General features: G+C 45.3%; 2 protein-coding genes across 4 annotated transcripts; one reads left to right on the top strand and one right to left on the bottom strand.

Moving 5' to 3' along the window:
* Window positions 1-2,049: 2,049 nt before the first annotated feature.
* atpaf1 (ATP synthase mitochondrial F1 complex assembly factor 1) lies at window positions 2,050-5,664 on the top strand. The gene is made up of 9 exons (XM_088426166.1): window positions 2,050-2,279; window positions 3,319-3,427; window positions 3,506-3,562; window positions 3,634-3,696; window positions 4,468-4,518; window positions 4,598-4,645; window positions 4,829-4,924; window positions 4,978-5,085; window positions 5,150-5,664. Exons 1-9 carry the CDS (start codon window positions 2,065-2,067, stop codon window positions 5,312-5,314), a joined length of 912 nt encoding a protein of 303 aa, XP_088282292.1. The 5' UTR covers window positions 2,050-2,064; the 3' UTR covers window positions 5,315-5,664.
* Window position 5,665: 1 nt separating this feature from the next.
* On the bottom strand, window positions 5,666-15,117 carry cherp (calcium homeostasis endoplasmic reticulum protein). 3 transcript variants are annotated; one of them, XM_088426163.1, is made up of 19 exons: window positions 14,964-15,117; window positions 13,611-13,784; window positions 13,424-13,462; window positions 11,498-11,700; window positions 10,762-10,899; window positions 10,548-10,699; window positions 9,932-10,043; window positions 9,739-9,828; window positions 8,876-9,217; window positions 8,543-8,788; window positions 8,270-8,462; window positions 7,802-8,058; window positions 7,597-7,730; window positions 7,430-7,516; window positions 6,966-7,139; window positions 6,790-6,897; window positions 6,202-6,296; window positions 5,957-6,142; window positions 5,666-5,874 (listed from the first exon to the last, which is right to left on the bottom strand). In XM_088426163.1, the coding sequence occupies exons 1-19, from the start codon at window positions 14,986-14,988 to the stop codon at window positions 5,837-5,839; spliced, it is 2,793 nt and encodes a 930-aa protein (XP_088282289.1). In that variant the 5' UTR covers window positions 14,989-15,117; the 3' UTR covers window positions 5,666-5,836. The 3 variants fall into 3 exon arrangements, with proteins under 3 accessions (XP_088282289.1, XP_088282290.1, XP_088282291.1); XM_088426164.1 differs by having other exon boundaries at window positions 7,802-8,055; XM_088426165.1 differs by lacking the exon at window positions 13,424-13,462.
* Window positions 15,118-15,463: the final 346 nt, after the last annotated feature.

The raw sequence follows: 15,463 nt of genomic DNA, 5'->3' as shown, positions 1-15,463 counted from the left end.
AAGCCGATTTTTTAAGGCCCACAGAATATTGTATTCTATGACTATGTAGACATTGCTGGTGCCGTATGAAATATTGGATTTCATTATTTACCCAGAAAAAAAAGCGAGATCCTACCTTATTCCATACTGTAGTAATCACTGTTTGAAAGTAGGTCATTTGAGTGACACTTAGCTAATTTGGACTAAAGGAGAAAATTTGCTTTTTTGAGAAAAGATGTGTGACTATGACACAAATTCACTTTTTAGTAGCATATGATTTCAACAGTCCTTGCCTTCGATAAAAGAAAAAGTAAATACCTATATAGATAAAACTAGTACATATAATATATAGTAATATTATGTATATACATATATAATATATTGAACGTTATTTGCAATACCGTGGATGTTGCTTTGACAGTTGAATGATGTCAAAGAGGTTTTAATCAATGGTAACAATGAATTAAAAATGTTTTTTGTTCCATTCTTTTTACTGCGGAGTTGTTTTGCTGCATTTCCTCACACTGGAGCAAAAACAATGCAGCTTTTCAAAAAAAAAAAGGTTGCAAAAAGAGCTGTTATGCATGGAAGTGATTTGTTGGAATACTTTTGAAAAGCAGGCTAAATAAAAAATGAAACCACACAGCAGTAGCTGCTCCATATTTTTTTATGAGAGCACTTAAAGGGAGAACGCACAGCAAACACAGCAGGTGTGTGTGTACGTGTGCGTGTGTGTGACATGAGCCTACGCGAGGCGAGTGACCAAATGTTTGTGGTTTTGGCTTTTGCTTGATTTATTTATTCATTTATTTATTTGTTCTCTTGTGAAGGGGATTCCATGTGAATTATGGAAGAGTCCCCTTTCTCTCCTTAAGTAAAAAATAACATCTGTCGGGCAAATGGAGAGCTTAGCGTTTCTCTATAATTAATGGTAAAAGCCTCCAGAGCCGCACATAAAATATACATCTTCTACATGCCCCCCCCCATAACAAAGAGAGCGAGAGAATGAAGGGGGGAGGAGCTGCAGGAGGTCAATACAAGGAGAGAAATCTCAGTCAGTCACATGATGAGCGAGTTGCAACCTTTTGCAAACCACCTCAAACCCTCAACTATCATATGCTAATGCTCGATGAAATTGAATTCAGTGGCATGAATTGAAATAAATGTACAACAAAAAAAATACAAAAGTGTGCCTACAGTGTGATCTACAATCCTCAAATGGCTGATATAAAATGGACGCGAGTTTGGCTTTTAGCTTATAAACATTTTTACCTTGTAAACATTATGCTACGTCTAAATCCAAGGTAGTACATATTATTATCTTATATTAATTATTATATTAATTAGAATCATATGATATTTAAGTATATCGATGATGGTGACGCTATTGAAACAACATCACATTTGTTTGTTCACTTGTGTGAGGATTTAATGAAATCAACCATTATTATTATTATTATTATTATTATTATTATTATTATTATTATTATTATTATTATTATTATTATTATTATTATTACAACAAAGCAAAAAATTCTTGAATCTGTTAAATGCATGATTTTTTCTGTAAATATTTGTTTACCTATTTGTTTAAAAAGTGATTTTTTTCAGTGTGGATTTTGGGGGGGATAATATCTTTTTTTTCTTCTTCTTCTTCTTCATATAGATGTTTAAGTGTTGCACTGTTTATTAACTGGTTCAATAAAACTTTTAAGGTGGGAAAAATGGCCATGAGCCGAATGGACCTGACCGTGGCTGCTACCGTGATTCATTTAGGTTTCAGTATTAATATGAACTTATTGAATGAATGTTCAAATTTAAAAAATCTTTGTGTAAAACAAGTCAGTCAGGTATCAGTGATTAAAAGTACAATTTTTTCAAATAAACATTATGACACATCTTTACTCAATCCTCAACATTAATGACCTTGATATTGATATTTCTCTTTGTCGAAATGTTATTTCTTCCGCAATATCGTTTTATTTATGTTTTAACCGTTTTGGGCTTTTTCACGTAGTGTTTTGGCGTTGTACTTGGATGCGGAACCTTAGTGGCGATGCACAGCCGGCGGCCGGAGCCCAATCCATGTGGGACGCGCGTGACGGCAAGATGGCGGCCGCCCTGCTGCAGATGACTTGTCTGTACAGGGGGATGTTTATGGTCCGGGCCACCGGCATCAGGGCGCTCATGCCCGGCCTCGTACCCGAACGCTTCCGGGCCTTCTCGTTGCGGAAAGAGCCCGACTTGGAGGACAATCCGTACTACAGTAAATACCAGCAAAAAATCCAGAAAATGCGCAGGTCAGTCTGCTCTTTACAATACATGTACGAACATTTACACTTTGCAGTTAGCAGACAAAACTAATGAGTTATGCGCCATTTAAGTGTTGACTCTTAAGTTAGTGTCGATATTTGTAAACGACCTACTTTTTCATTCCGCTTCACATGTGCTAACAAAACAGTGCGGACCACTGACGATGTCACGACGTGAGCCCGAAGCTTTGTATCATTATATGATACTGGTGCCGATATCAAATCAGGATCGCGATATTTTCACGCCTTTTCGCAGATATCGACAAAATTCGTCCCTCGATACCGTTGCCTTTCCAATTCCCAACGGAAATAAGTTATAATCAACCAAGTCAATATTTTAATAACGTCATAAAATCCCCCCAGAAGTAATCCATTGCAATCATAAAGTACACTGTAAAAAAAAAAAAAAAAAAACTCGCACACTCAATTAAAATGAGGACACAGACAATATTAAATATTGATTAAATGAGACCCCTGAGTAATTATACGTTTAATTTGATTAGCTTTTTTTAATTATAAATTATATAACCACTATATATAAATATAAATGTCTAACGAGTAGTGATAAAAATAATTTTTTCACACATCAAAATTAAATTTAAATACAATTCATTCGGCTCCGTTTTCTATTCAAAGCTACTCCATATTAAATGGATTTTAATCAAATTAATAATAGTTTGTAATCTTTTGCCTTGTTTTGATGGCGTAAATGTAATGTTATTGTTATTGTTTTACAAACGGAGTCGAACGGCCGTCGCTTAATAGTACCGAGTGGGGCAACACTGCCCCCTAGTGGCACTTTATGGCTACTGCTCAAATGATTCGCTTGAATGCCGCAGCTTTGACTCTTTTGAAGGATATTTCTCCACAAAACACCTGGTTGAAATCCAAATCGCCCCTCTTTATTTCCACAGAGGACACAATTTTGATTTAATTTGGAATTAGATATATGTTTAATGGAGAAAAACTTTTTTTTAATGGAGAAAAACGTGCCCCCCCCCCCCCCCCTTTTTTTTCTTCCTTTCAGTTCCAAGCCCGAGGAATTCAAAGCCCGAATGGAGAAACGCTCCGAGTCCAAGAAAGAAGTGATGGGAAGCTCCGAGCAAGCGGACTTTATCCGAGCACTGGAGCGGCAGGTGGGCTCCCTCCAAAGTTTTTTTTTTTTTTTTTTGTGGCGCCAAATCCCAATTTGTAATTTGGGAAACTGTTGGCAGTTGGAGACGCCAGACAAGCCGGCCGCCGGCGGGGGCGCGGCCTTCACCAAAAACAAGGTGTGGCCTCCACTCGTGCGCTTCCTCACCACGATAATGATGATGATGAAGATGGCGGGGTTGTGTTTTAGTCGCTGGGCTCCATCGTCAACCTGGAGCGGATCCGAGACAAGACCGGTGACGAGATCGCAGAGGTGACACCAAAAACGTCTTCTCCATTTCATCAAGCATGAATCCAGTCTCTCAGGCTTAAAGGGACACTGTGTAAGATTTAGAGCGTTTTTAATTAAAAAGGAATAAATTAAATGATTATAAATTTAAAAAACATGCAAATAAATGTGTTCTTAACGACCAACGGTATGTTTGAAATATACTGGGAGGTCTAGTTAACATGAAATGATATTTCATGGGAGGTGGCACCTCTTTGGAGGCGGCCATGTTTGCTATAGCTACGAACAATAGTAAATGCTGTCCGTAATTAAAAAATGGTCTAAATCTTACACGGTGTCAACATGCAGTTTTTTATTTTCTTGGCGAAAAAAAAAAAGTTTTTTCCTAAACTAACTTTTCTTTTTTAGATGATCCTTGATATTGTTTAATTTGCAGTACAAGCAATTATCGAATGATTTTCAGTCAGGAATGAATCCTGTCAACATGCTATTTTTTTGGAAAGGAAACATCAAGATATTTTGACTGTGCCAAACCCAAAAGTGACTTTTTTATTCATTTAGCTCATCCTTATTCTTGTTTATTTTGAGGCGCAGCCAATAACGCATTGATTTAACAATTGCTATCATGGAGAGCTCCCCCCATTTCAAAGTGTTTTTGCCGATTTTCCTGACGTTGCCTAGCAAAACCGCCAAATGAAGAAAATTGTTTTTTCATTGTGGATTCGGGGGTCCTAATTTGGCGCGAAAACATGATCCGATTGCTCGCCTCACGTGTTTGTTGTTTGTGCGCCTCAGATTTGGATGAGGTATTTTGCCGACAAGGACACCATCAGCGCCGTCATCCCTGTGAGCCTTGCCGTCTCGAGGCGAGACCGCAACCGCCGCGCCCCGCCCGCCTCTGCGCCGACCTCCCTTTCTTTTGCAGGCTCCCACCTACCAACTTATTAATGCCCGGGCCCGCTCGTGTCCCACGGTAAGCGCGTCCAACAGAGAATAGGCTATTAAACGAGTGTTAGGGTTTCAAACTCTAGTTAATATTTTCAAAGTATGGATTTAAGCTAGGGATTCAAACTAGGATGGAAAACTTCCAAAGGGGGACAGCGTTTTGCCATAAAAGGGGCTCAGCGTTGACGTCCAGCTTCTTGACCGCTTGCAGTTCCTGTACGCGTTGCCGCGGAAGGACGGCTACGAGTTCTTCGTGGGCCAGTGGTCGGGCCACCAGCTGCACTTCACCTCCCTGCTCAACATCCAGGTGAGGCCCGCGCCCGGCGCCCGTCTCGCCTTTGTTAACGCGGATGCTCGCAGACGCACGGCGAGAGCGCCCCCAGCCAGCTGGTCCTCTACCACTACCCGGAGCTGCAGGAGGACAAAGGCGTGGTGCTGCTGACGGCCGAGCTGGACCCCGACTTCGTGGTGAGTCCCCCGGCCGTGCCCGTCATCTCAAATCCCGCCCCTCTTCCTCTTCCTGTCCTGTCAGACGGTGGCGCAGGCTCAGTGCTTAGCCAATCAGGTGCAGCTCTTCTACGCCGGCGACGACCCGCAGACCTTCGACCTGGTGGAGACCTTCAACCGCCGGCCGGCCCTCTTCCAACACATGTCGGTGATTGCCGAACTGGAACGCCACGGCGCGGCTCGCCAATGAAGCGCCCCCGCCGCGTCCAAGTCACCTCCTCCTTCACCGGTTGCTGTAACGGCCGCGTTCCATGTTGCGAGCTGTCAGCGGGCCCGTTTGGAGGGTGAGCGCTCGCCGCTCTGCTCTTTGCTGACACGGGCCGCGCCAAACCGAGGACAATGTCTCGGGACGTTGGGGGGTCAGTTGGAGGCTACGAGAGCGGCGTCGACCGTTCCCAAAGAGAGAGCATGTTGTGTCCATGTATCCAAATAAAGGAGGGCAGTCACATTTCCTCTAAAAAAATTCACCACTTTCCAGTTGCGCAAAGTCAAAATCATCATTGTATTTTTTTGCCCAATAAAAACGAAAAAAAAAAAAGGATCAAATTTACGAGTTTATTTCGCCTCTGTATGCACAACACTTGCTATGGCTCTACAACAGGGTCACTAATGTCAAAGTCATCGGAATTATGTGAGAAAACAAAAGAAATGGGCACGTTGAAAAGGTGGTAAAAAGATGTTACTGACGAGAGCGTGGCGCTCCTTGATGACATCATTCTGCAGGAGGAGCCTCCTGAGGTTCTCGGTTCACTGAAGCAAAGGAGAACCGCAGTCGGACTTTGATGTGCGTTACGTATGTGTGTGTATTACGTTAGCGCGCGGATGTGTGTACCTTCCTCTCGGGCCTTCATGCGCGCCACAAAGTTGAAGCTCTTGTTCCTGCGGTAGTTCTCATAGGGGTCGTCCAGGGAGACGCCCACGCCCTTGTACTGGTCCCACTTGTCGCGGATGTCGCCCCCTTTGATGGGGTCTTGGATGCCCTGCTCCTTGGCGCCCAGACCCCCGGAGCCGCTCCAGCCTGAGGGCGCGCGCAAAGCCGTGAGCGGCGTAACGCGCGGCAACGCGGGCGCATCTTACCCATTTTCATGAGCAGCTGATGTCCTTTGTTCTCCTCACCCAGACGAGAGTCAGGGGGACCTTTGGAGGAGCCGCCGCCCGCCGATGACGTGGACCTGCCACAAGTGGTTCAGTTATTTATAAATAATTTGATTTCTTTTGACGTTACCAAATTTTAATCCCTCTCTTGTGAGTCTTACCTAATTACAGAGAAAAGTTCATGTCAAATGCTTTAATAATAACATGAGCGTATGTATCATTTCGCGGGCCGGATTACGCCAGTTTCCGGGGCCGCACGTTTCACACCCCTGTAGCTATATAAACCCTCATAATACTAGTTCTTATGTCATTCGTTACCAACAAAGTTTGCGTGATTTGTTACCCGGTTGCTTATGAAGTTTCCGACAGGTTACCATTATTACGAGTACATTGTTGCACTAATCGGGTTACTGTACAGCGTTTTACTTATGCGCTACGAATGGATACAGTTATGAAGAAATTTCTGGTCCAGTGTGTTACTAAAAGCTGCCAAATTAGTAGCAGTCAGGAGTTCATTCAATACATGTAAAAGTTACAACATAATGTTACTTGAAGCCAACGTGCACTCACGGGGGCGAGGAGCTGCGTGACTTGCGTCCTCGGCGCCTCCTGGCGGGCGAACGCGAACGCGACCTGGAGCGAGAACGACTCCGAGACGACCTGGATCCGCTCCTGGACCTACGGGCATCCAAAAGAGACATGCGGAAGGTAGCACGAAGCGGCGGGCGCAAGCGGGTCGCTCAAACCTGGAGCGCGAGTAGGATCTTGAGCGGCTTCGGGAACGTGATGAGCGTGACCGGGACCTGGATCTGGACCTGGACCTGGATCTGGACTTGGATTTGGAGGAGCGAGAACTGGACCTGGAGGAAGATCTGCCCCGGCTGCCCGAGCGACTCCTGGAACGACTGCTCATGCGGACGCTGAGCACCGAAAACACACAATATCAAGTCAATCGGAACCCGTCTTTTGGGGTTGTTGTTTGTCTCTTTCTGCTCCCCGCTCAAACCACATACATACAGTGAAACCATTTGATCCGGGGTGACCGAGGTCAACAAGGTCGCAATATACAGCAGAATTAACTAAGATGAACTCGCACCAGGGAATTAAGGTGACTTTGCCCTGTTGCGTAGCCGTACAAAAACATGTTGACTGGGCGCACTTCCATTTAAGACAGCCTTTGAAGACAAGAAAGCCCTGCCCAAGAAATCACCTGTTGCGCTTCTCTTGACCTTTTTTCCTGCGCGCTCTCATCTTGGCTCGGAAGAACTCGTACAGGCCGTTCTGCTCCCATCCTTCACTGGTGGAGCGCACAGAACGCACGTTTGACTTTGGGTCTAAGAGTCTTGCAAACAGTTCGCCAGGGCGGAGGAGCGCAACCTGTTGCGGGGCCGGTCGTGGGAGGGCGGGCTGTAGAAAGCTTCCACGGCGGCCAGCAGCCGATCGCTGGGGGGCATGGGCGGCGGCAGGCGGATGTCTTTTGGATCTAGAGGTTTATAGTCGCAGTCCTCCAGCTGAACAGAGAACAAGGTTAGTAGGGGTTGCTCCGACACGGAAATTGTTTTCAGGGACTTCCTTGACTCACTTTGACCAGCGGCGCCATGAGGCCGGCGGGGAGGTCGAAGTAAGGGACGTTGGGCACCAGACTGGGGTCGTCCTGGACGGGAAGCGGCGGCTGCCGGTGGCGCACGTGCGGCGAGTGGCCGTTGAAGCCGTGCGGGGGAGGCGGCCCGTAGTCCGGGTGCGGGGCTCCCCCCCACGGTGGATGGTCGCCCCCCATGCCGGAGGGAGGGAGCCTCTGGTTGGAGTGATGGGGAGGGGGCGGCGGACCCGGCATGTCTGCTAGCAGACCCGAGAGATGAATGAATTGTATCGCACAGGATGTTGCGTGCGCCTTATCTGGACCGGCGTCTTCACATCAATGCTCGTTTCCGTTTGCGTTTTAAGACAGCGTTAAGCAAATGGAACTTTGATTAAAAGGAATACGGATTACAAGGGAAGTACGAGTAGGAAAAAGAGCTGAGGACTACTTTGAAAAAGTGAGCCCACTGACCTCTGGGGAAGTCCCCCTGAGAGTAGTCGAAGCGGTGGGGCGTGTAGGGTGCGCGGTCATAATGGTGTCGCGGAGGAAAGTCATCCTGCATGAAGCGCGAGGGGAAGCGTCCGAAAGAGTGAGGTGGCGGGGGCTGGTTGAAGGGCGGCGGCTGCTGGTGAGGGGGGAAGGGGCCTCTGAAGTGGGGCGGTCTCTGAAAAAACACAGAATAAAATGAGATAAAGGTTTGTTGTAAATGTAGGTAGAAGAAGCAAGAAAGAGTTTGTCTTTTGCCTGCATGCGAGGTGGAAAGGGCGGCTCCCTCTGGCCCCATGGCGGCTGATCGGGCTGATTCCCCCAGGGAGGCTGCTGGTCGTACGAATTCCAAGAGGGGGGACCCGGATCAGGACCGCTCCAGGGACCCCCTTCTCTGGGCGGATTCCCGCTCCAGTTGCCCGGCTCCCTCTGGTCGTTCCACATCCCCTCGTGGCTGTTCCAGGGCGGACACGGAGGGGGCGGTTGGTTCGGGTCGAAAGGAGGCTGAGGGGGGACGGATGAGGTCAAGGCGGGCCTGTCGTGACAAGCTGAACAACTTGAAACACTTTAACATCAGATGGTGCTTTTTACCGGTTGGTTTGGGTTCCATGGACCCATGTGCTGGGAGTCGTACCACGCGGGCTTGGGAGGGAGGTCCGAGGGTCCACCGGAGTTGCCGGGCTCCTGAGGTCTTGAGGGAGCATCTTCAAATTCCTCTGGCGGAGGACCCGAGACGGAAGGCTTTGTCTCAGCGGCTGATGGCGCTGCGGTAGCCTTTTCTGCGTCGGCGGCCGGCGCCGGCAGCTGGGGGGCGGGCTGCTGCTTGAGGCTGGCCACGAATTCTTCGTGCTGACTCTTGAGGACTTGGACCTGCTGCTGGAAGGCCAACTGGATGGGCTGCACCACGGTGGCATACTCTGTGATCAGCGAGGCCTGCGGGAGAGACGCGCAGTGTCACATGGCCAGCAGAGTACAGCTAGCCCTCCCTTATGTGGACTAGACAGGTAGTACATGAAATCCGCCACGTAGCAAAGACAGAAAAAAACAAAACAGATCTTCTCAATATAGTTCTAGAGTTAATCAATCAAGCACAGATGTTACAGCACTCTGTTTTGAGTCTTTTGTTTGTTTGGTTTTTTTAAATCACAAAATACTGTCAGGGGGAACTTGGATGCAAAAAACAAAACAAAAAAAAGGACAGTTCTAAGGGGTACAGTAGGTTGTTAAACGATCACCTGTGAACGAGGCTCTGGTCTTGGGAGCCTTGTGAACATTCACTGAATCAATTAAGTGACCTGTTTTTAGTTTACAATGTAGAGAAAATAGAGGGGGGAGTTTGTTTGTTTGTTTTTAAGAGAAGAGAGAATTTGAAAACCGTTTTAAAATGAGCCATTCATTGAAGGTGCCCCTTCTAGTGCAGAAAATACGGTAGTTCCAAGTTTTGTAGTTATCACCTGGTACTGGCCCAGACCGAGTGCCGGGTTCTGGAGTTGCTGAATGGTCTCCTCATCAAAGTAGCCATTTTTTTCCCAAAGCTGCAGCAACTGAGAGCGAATAAGACCAGGACAAGCACAAAAATTGAGCTATTCAAGTGGTTTAGTTTTCAGCATGGGTGCTTCGTGAAGAGAGGAAAACAAAGTACTTTACCCTGGTGATCTTCTGCTGCTTCTCTTCTTCTACAGCCAAGAAGCTGGTGCAGTAGATTGGAACCACAACCTTCTGCAGTGCGGCCAACAAATCCTTCTGCTGCTTGCGTTGACTGCAACATCATCATCATATCACATCAAATCTCTGTAATGTAATCCTTGCTTTCCAGGGCATTTTTGCAAAAGACATGTACATTTCAATGGCTTTTTCCTAGTTAAATAAGGTTTAAAAAAAAAAATCAAATACATACTACAACACGTGTGTCAAACTTAAGGCCCGGGGTTCAGATCTGGCCCACTAGAAACAGTATGTGGCCCACGAAATGCTAATTATGAGGTCTGGTTAAATAACAAAATTTTAAAGTACCAGTAGTCTTTAAATCTTCCAATTTTTTGTGATATCAATACCTCTTTGGAGCAGTTTTTAGCTGCTTCTGATTTCAAAATGTGTGAATGCGTGATGATCATACGTCACATTTAATTGACTTCACATTCAGAATGGACCTCCGACAGAAACTAGAACTACAATGTGGCCCACGATATAAATGAGTTTGACACCCCTGTACTACAATATTTCAGATGTCATTCCACGTATTCCAAATTTGCAGCTTGCCTACCAGTGATGTAGCACATCATTGGTCAGGTAGATGAGATGTAAGCGAAGTTCAAAATGCGCTCCCTCGGCAGTGATGCGGTTGCGAAGATGCGACGTCATCAGCTCGCAGTGCTGTGGCGTCTTGGCGTTGTTGAACATCCAGTTCTTACCGGCCTTGGCACACGACAACGACACTCAGCGGGCGGCCCGAGTAGGCGAGGCTTACGCGCACTTACCGAAATGGCGTCTTTGGTGCACGTGTCGATAATGGGCTGCAGCAGGCTGTCCATCTCGCCGATGTCCAGCTGCGTTTCTTCCGTCAACTTCTGGATCTGCTGCTCAGCTGCCGCCGCAATGGCCGCGCTCATTTGCTCCTACGGGCGCAAGTCCAAAAGGTGCAACCATCAATCAATTAACAACAACTAATCAGCTCAAAAGGATGTAAAGTCAAATAATCCTTTTGAGACTTTATTTGAAAAAAATCTATCGAGTTGCAGCTTCGGCACTTGACGAAAGTGCATTTTTGCGATGTTCTGTGCAAACACTCTAAAATGAGTGCACACTATATCAAATTAGAGGTGTATGTATAAGCAGTTGACACTGTCCACTGGAGTGAACAAAGTAAGAATTTCACTGAGTGGTTTCACGCTATACATGTGACACTAATTCCCTACAATTTTAAGCCTTGTACATGACATAACATTACTTATTTCGCATTCAAATTCATGTTATTCAAACGTAGATATGTGGGGAAATTGGTCTGGTTTTGAGTTATACGGTTATAAGTCGACCGCCATAATATGGGTTTCGAAAATACAGTGAAAAAAATCGACTTGCACTCCGAGAAACATGGTATGTATTTTAATTATGGCTTAAGTATTACATTCCCTGGCCGGTTAACGTTACTGGAATTTTATTTTCAAAAATTGCTGTACCGTACATTGAAAAAACCATGTCATCGGAGGCGTGTACCTGTCTGAGCGAGTGCATATGCTGCTCCTGCTGCTGCAGGTTCCACAAACTCTGCTGGATGAGGTCATCCATGGCTGGCGTGGTCGCCTTGGCGGCAGCGGTGGTGGCGGGAGTGGTCGAGGTGGAGGACGGCGGCTGCGGCATCATGGCCATGGGGGGCGGCGGGATATCCAGCACATCCAAGGCGCCCGGGTTGTAGAGCTCTGCGCAAACAGGAAGCGCACGAAGCTTGAGCATGCGTGTTCGCGTAAAATGGCAGCTCGGGGACAAACGCATGCATGAGACATCAACCTGTGAAACAAATTAAAATTTTGTTGCAGTAGGGAATATTCTATCTATAAGTCAAAAACATCAAGAACTCATCAGTACAGCACTAATATGAATCATTCTAGGCAACTGATCAAATATTTGTAACCAAGTACTCTTAATGTCTGGCGAAAAGTTGCAGAAGCACTTAGGTCCATCCGTTGCTTACAACAGGGTTGAAGGCACCACAACAAAGATGCTAATTACCGTTAGCATCAAGATCATCATTTAGCCATTTCAAATACACAAAGTGAATGCTTGTAAATGAAGTCAACGTCAAAGCAAAGAACTTGTATCTGAAAAATTCACAATTCTGGTCATTGGTTCATCAAAGCACACTGTATAATGAAATCTACCGTCGCTCAGCCACTCAAATGAAACCAAGCTGCTGCATGTGCATGTACATGCAGGTGCTGAGCAAAGATGTAACAAGGCATCACTTCTCGGTCTCCATGATGCCGTCGCCAAAGCATTGTGTTCCGTTCACAATAGAAGTCAGCTAAGAGTTTTTCAAGCAGCTGGGGCCAAAGTATTCACTTGAAGGAACCACTTTATGCATTTTTTTCTGCTTTAATAAAATTAAAGGCAACATGTTACAGAAATGGGACGTTTTTATGGTTACATGGAAACAAATATGACTCTGGAGTATATGTCTACTCGCCAACGACCTTGTCTTTAGGGACATATTTGTTGCAGCGTAATTAAGGCAAAAAGGTGGAGCAGGAGAACATCCAACCATCCATACTCCTTGTCCTCACAAGAGTGGCGGGTTTTTTCTGGTGCCTATCCCAGCTGTCTTTGGGCAGTCGGCGGGGTTCACCCTCAATTGCTAATAGTGACATTTGTTGTTCTCAAATTTCAGAAAGGACATGTGCCTCTGAATACTGTCAGGTGCTCCACTTGTATGTGTTACTGCTCTGCTTCTCTAAAAGTAGCTGTATGGCATTTTCTCATTGGCAATAACCATAATTTGTTCACCCAACTGTGGTATTTCACACTCTACATCAGGGGTGTCTAAAGTCGGTCCTCGAGGGCCGCTGTCCTGCACGTTTTCCAGGTTTCTTTTCCTGACACACCTGATTCAAATGATCAGCATCGTTACCAGGCTTCTGCTGAGCTTGCTGATGAGAAAAGAAACCTGGAAAACATGCAGGACAGCGGCCCTCAAGGACCTACTTTAGACACCCCTGCTCTACATTAACATCAAGCTGGCAGAAATCCGGTTTTCTAAGTAATTGATTAATTGCAGGCGCTTTGAATGTGATTCTACTGCGGTCAGTCGTATTATGTAATATCCATGCTAATTCCATGAACTAATTCGAACTCCTGTAACTTTTTGCATATGTTATCACGAAGCTAGAAGACTTTGGTTGGATGAAATGATTTGGTTCAACGTCGAAAGGGACTGACCAGGCTCTGTCTTTTGTTTGGAAGAGGCCAAATAGGAGCAAAGGAATACATTCAACATCTTGTCCCATTTGAAACAGATGGCATGACAAAAAAAAAAATTCATGCCGCGATGACAAAAGAAGCAACTCAAAACAAAGCAAAGAATCGCCAAGCAGAGGTAAAAAGCTGAAACTCTGAATGGATCTGGCAGCTTTGCGTCTAAATAAATACCTTCAGATTTATTCTCCTCCCCATCGTGGGTAGAGGGATCTAAGTGAAGAAGAAGCACATTTTAATGCAAACCTGCACGCCAACAAACATGACACACAAGTGAGCCAAGGTGGGCGATGTTTCCAGGTGTCCTAGGTGAGCAAAAGATGTGTTTAGGACGGGCCACGGACATCGTGGAAGTACATACGCTGCTGCTGCGCCAGAGCCAGCTTGCACTTGTAGTAGCTGAAGTAGTCGCCGCCAAACAGGAAGGAGAACTTGGGGTTATCCTTCTGTTTGTCCATGGTCATCTTCTCAAACTCTGGACCATTCCGGGCCACAAACTGGGCCAGCTTGTCAATCACATTGCGTAGCTCTTGATCTGCAACAAGCATAGAAATATTCTTCATGTGTTAGCAAACGCTATCACTCCAGGAATTGTATGTGAATGCTTAAGAGCACAACTGAAATGCCGAGAAATAATGAAAAAGGCAGAAATGTTAAATACCATACATGAAAAATGATGCAAAATGCAACATAACGCTACACTAATGACAGATGGTAAAGGTAGAGTTGCTACAATAACAATAGCATATACATACCACCGGGATAGTAAAGCGCAAACATCCTGACATTAACATCCTAACATTAAAAGCCTGAACTTTGAATTATAACTGATGAATTTCATTGGTACATACATGTTTTTCATTTGTCGCGAATCGGCAAATGTTCCGTGTCGGGTTCGCACAGAATGCTTTACTAACAGTCTGCCCACTATTTACTCGATTTTATGTCAGACATGGACGTGCTTGAGAGGAAAACTAAGCGACTTCAACTCAAATGCAGCGGTGCCATCTTTGCAAAAAAGATGATGCTTCTGTTAAAATGAATGCCTACATGCACACACTTTAATAGGCTGACGATTTGCAAAATAAGAGCAACAGGCTTCAGTTCAGAAGCTGTTTTGGTGGAACCCGTGTTTATACACTGCTACAACGTTTTTTTGAAGACATGTCCGAGGGAATGGGCCTCGTTCTGAAAAGTTCCCAATTTAGTTTGCAGGGTGTGATGAGTCAGATGAGATGGTCGCGGTTCATGGGTAAGGAAATGTATGTGAATTTGGAATGACTTATATAGAGTATTTTCACGATTTTTTTTTTATGCGTCGCTTGAAAATAAATGACAACAATTTGACACAGTAATGAAATAGCAATCGTTGGGTTTAGGCATTTTGGTTTGCTCATGTGATTTGAAACATTTCCAACTGATATACGGATAAACACAGAGTGGATAATTTTGCCTAAATGTACTAGTAATTATTTGCCTACATTTTTTTTATAAGGAATTGTCGTCATTTGTTACTTATTTGGCCACGAATATAGTACTCCAGAGCATTTATGTATCAAATCACGGAGAATCTGGCCGCTGACTGAGACGAGTTAAAAGAATTTCGTTAGCCGAAAAGCTAAAGAGAGCGCCGGGGAGGCTAGCGCGGTTAGCATACGTGCTAGCCACCAACTCACTGGAGCACGCAAAAGACGACATCTGCGCAAGTCCTCACCTTCGGGGGGTGTGGGGGTCTCCATGCCTACGTCCGATTATAAGAATTCAATGAGATTTTCCAGTTTAGTCCAAACTATCGGCGAAATGGCCCCGCTAACTCATTTAGCTATAAGGTTTGACAAAAACTCCTGCATTGTGGCGCACAGGCGTGCATCGGAAGTGGCGAATGGGGGGAGAACAGTCAAATATCCCAACAGCGCTCCCAGGCCCAGGCGATGGAACTGCAAGCATTCTTTTTCTTGACATCTTTTGTTGTTGTTTCTGAGGGGCGTGGGCATTGAGGCGGTTTAGGCATCTTGGTCAAGATGCTTAGCCCTGACTTTTTCCTCTGTTTTGAGAATGTATTGTTTGGCTTCATCAATCACTCGACCATTAATAATAATAATCAATGTTACGTTATAAATTTCATTATACTCTTTGCTAAATGGCATATCCACAAATGCAAATATGCCTCTCAAAAACCGAAACTGTCTGTCCTAATCAATGAAGTCAAACAAT

This window comes from Hippichthys cyanospilos, chromosome 10 (assembly GCF_059441005.1).
Source record: "Hippichthys cyanospilos isolate Australia breed blue-spotted pipefish chromosome 10, RoL_Hcya_1.0, whole genome shotgun sequence".
Classification (NCBI taxonomy): Eukaryota; Metazoa; Chordata; class Actinopteri; order Syngnathiformes; family Syngnathidae; genus Hippichthys; species Hippichthys cyanospilos.
The sequence above is the reverse complement of the archived record's forward strand: the minus strand, read 5'-3'. Positions and strand labels throughout refer to the sequence as shown.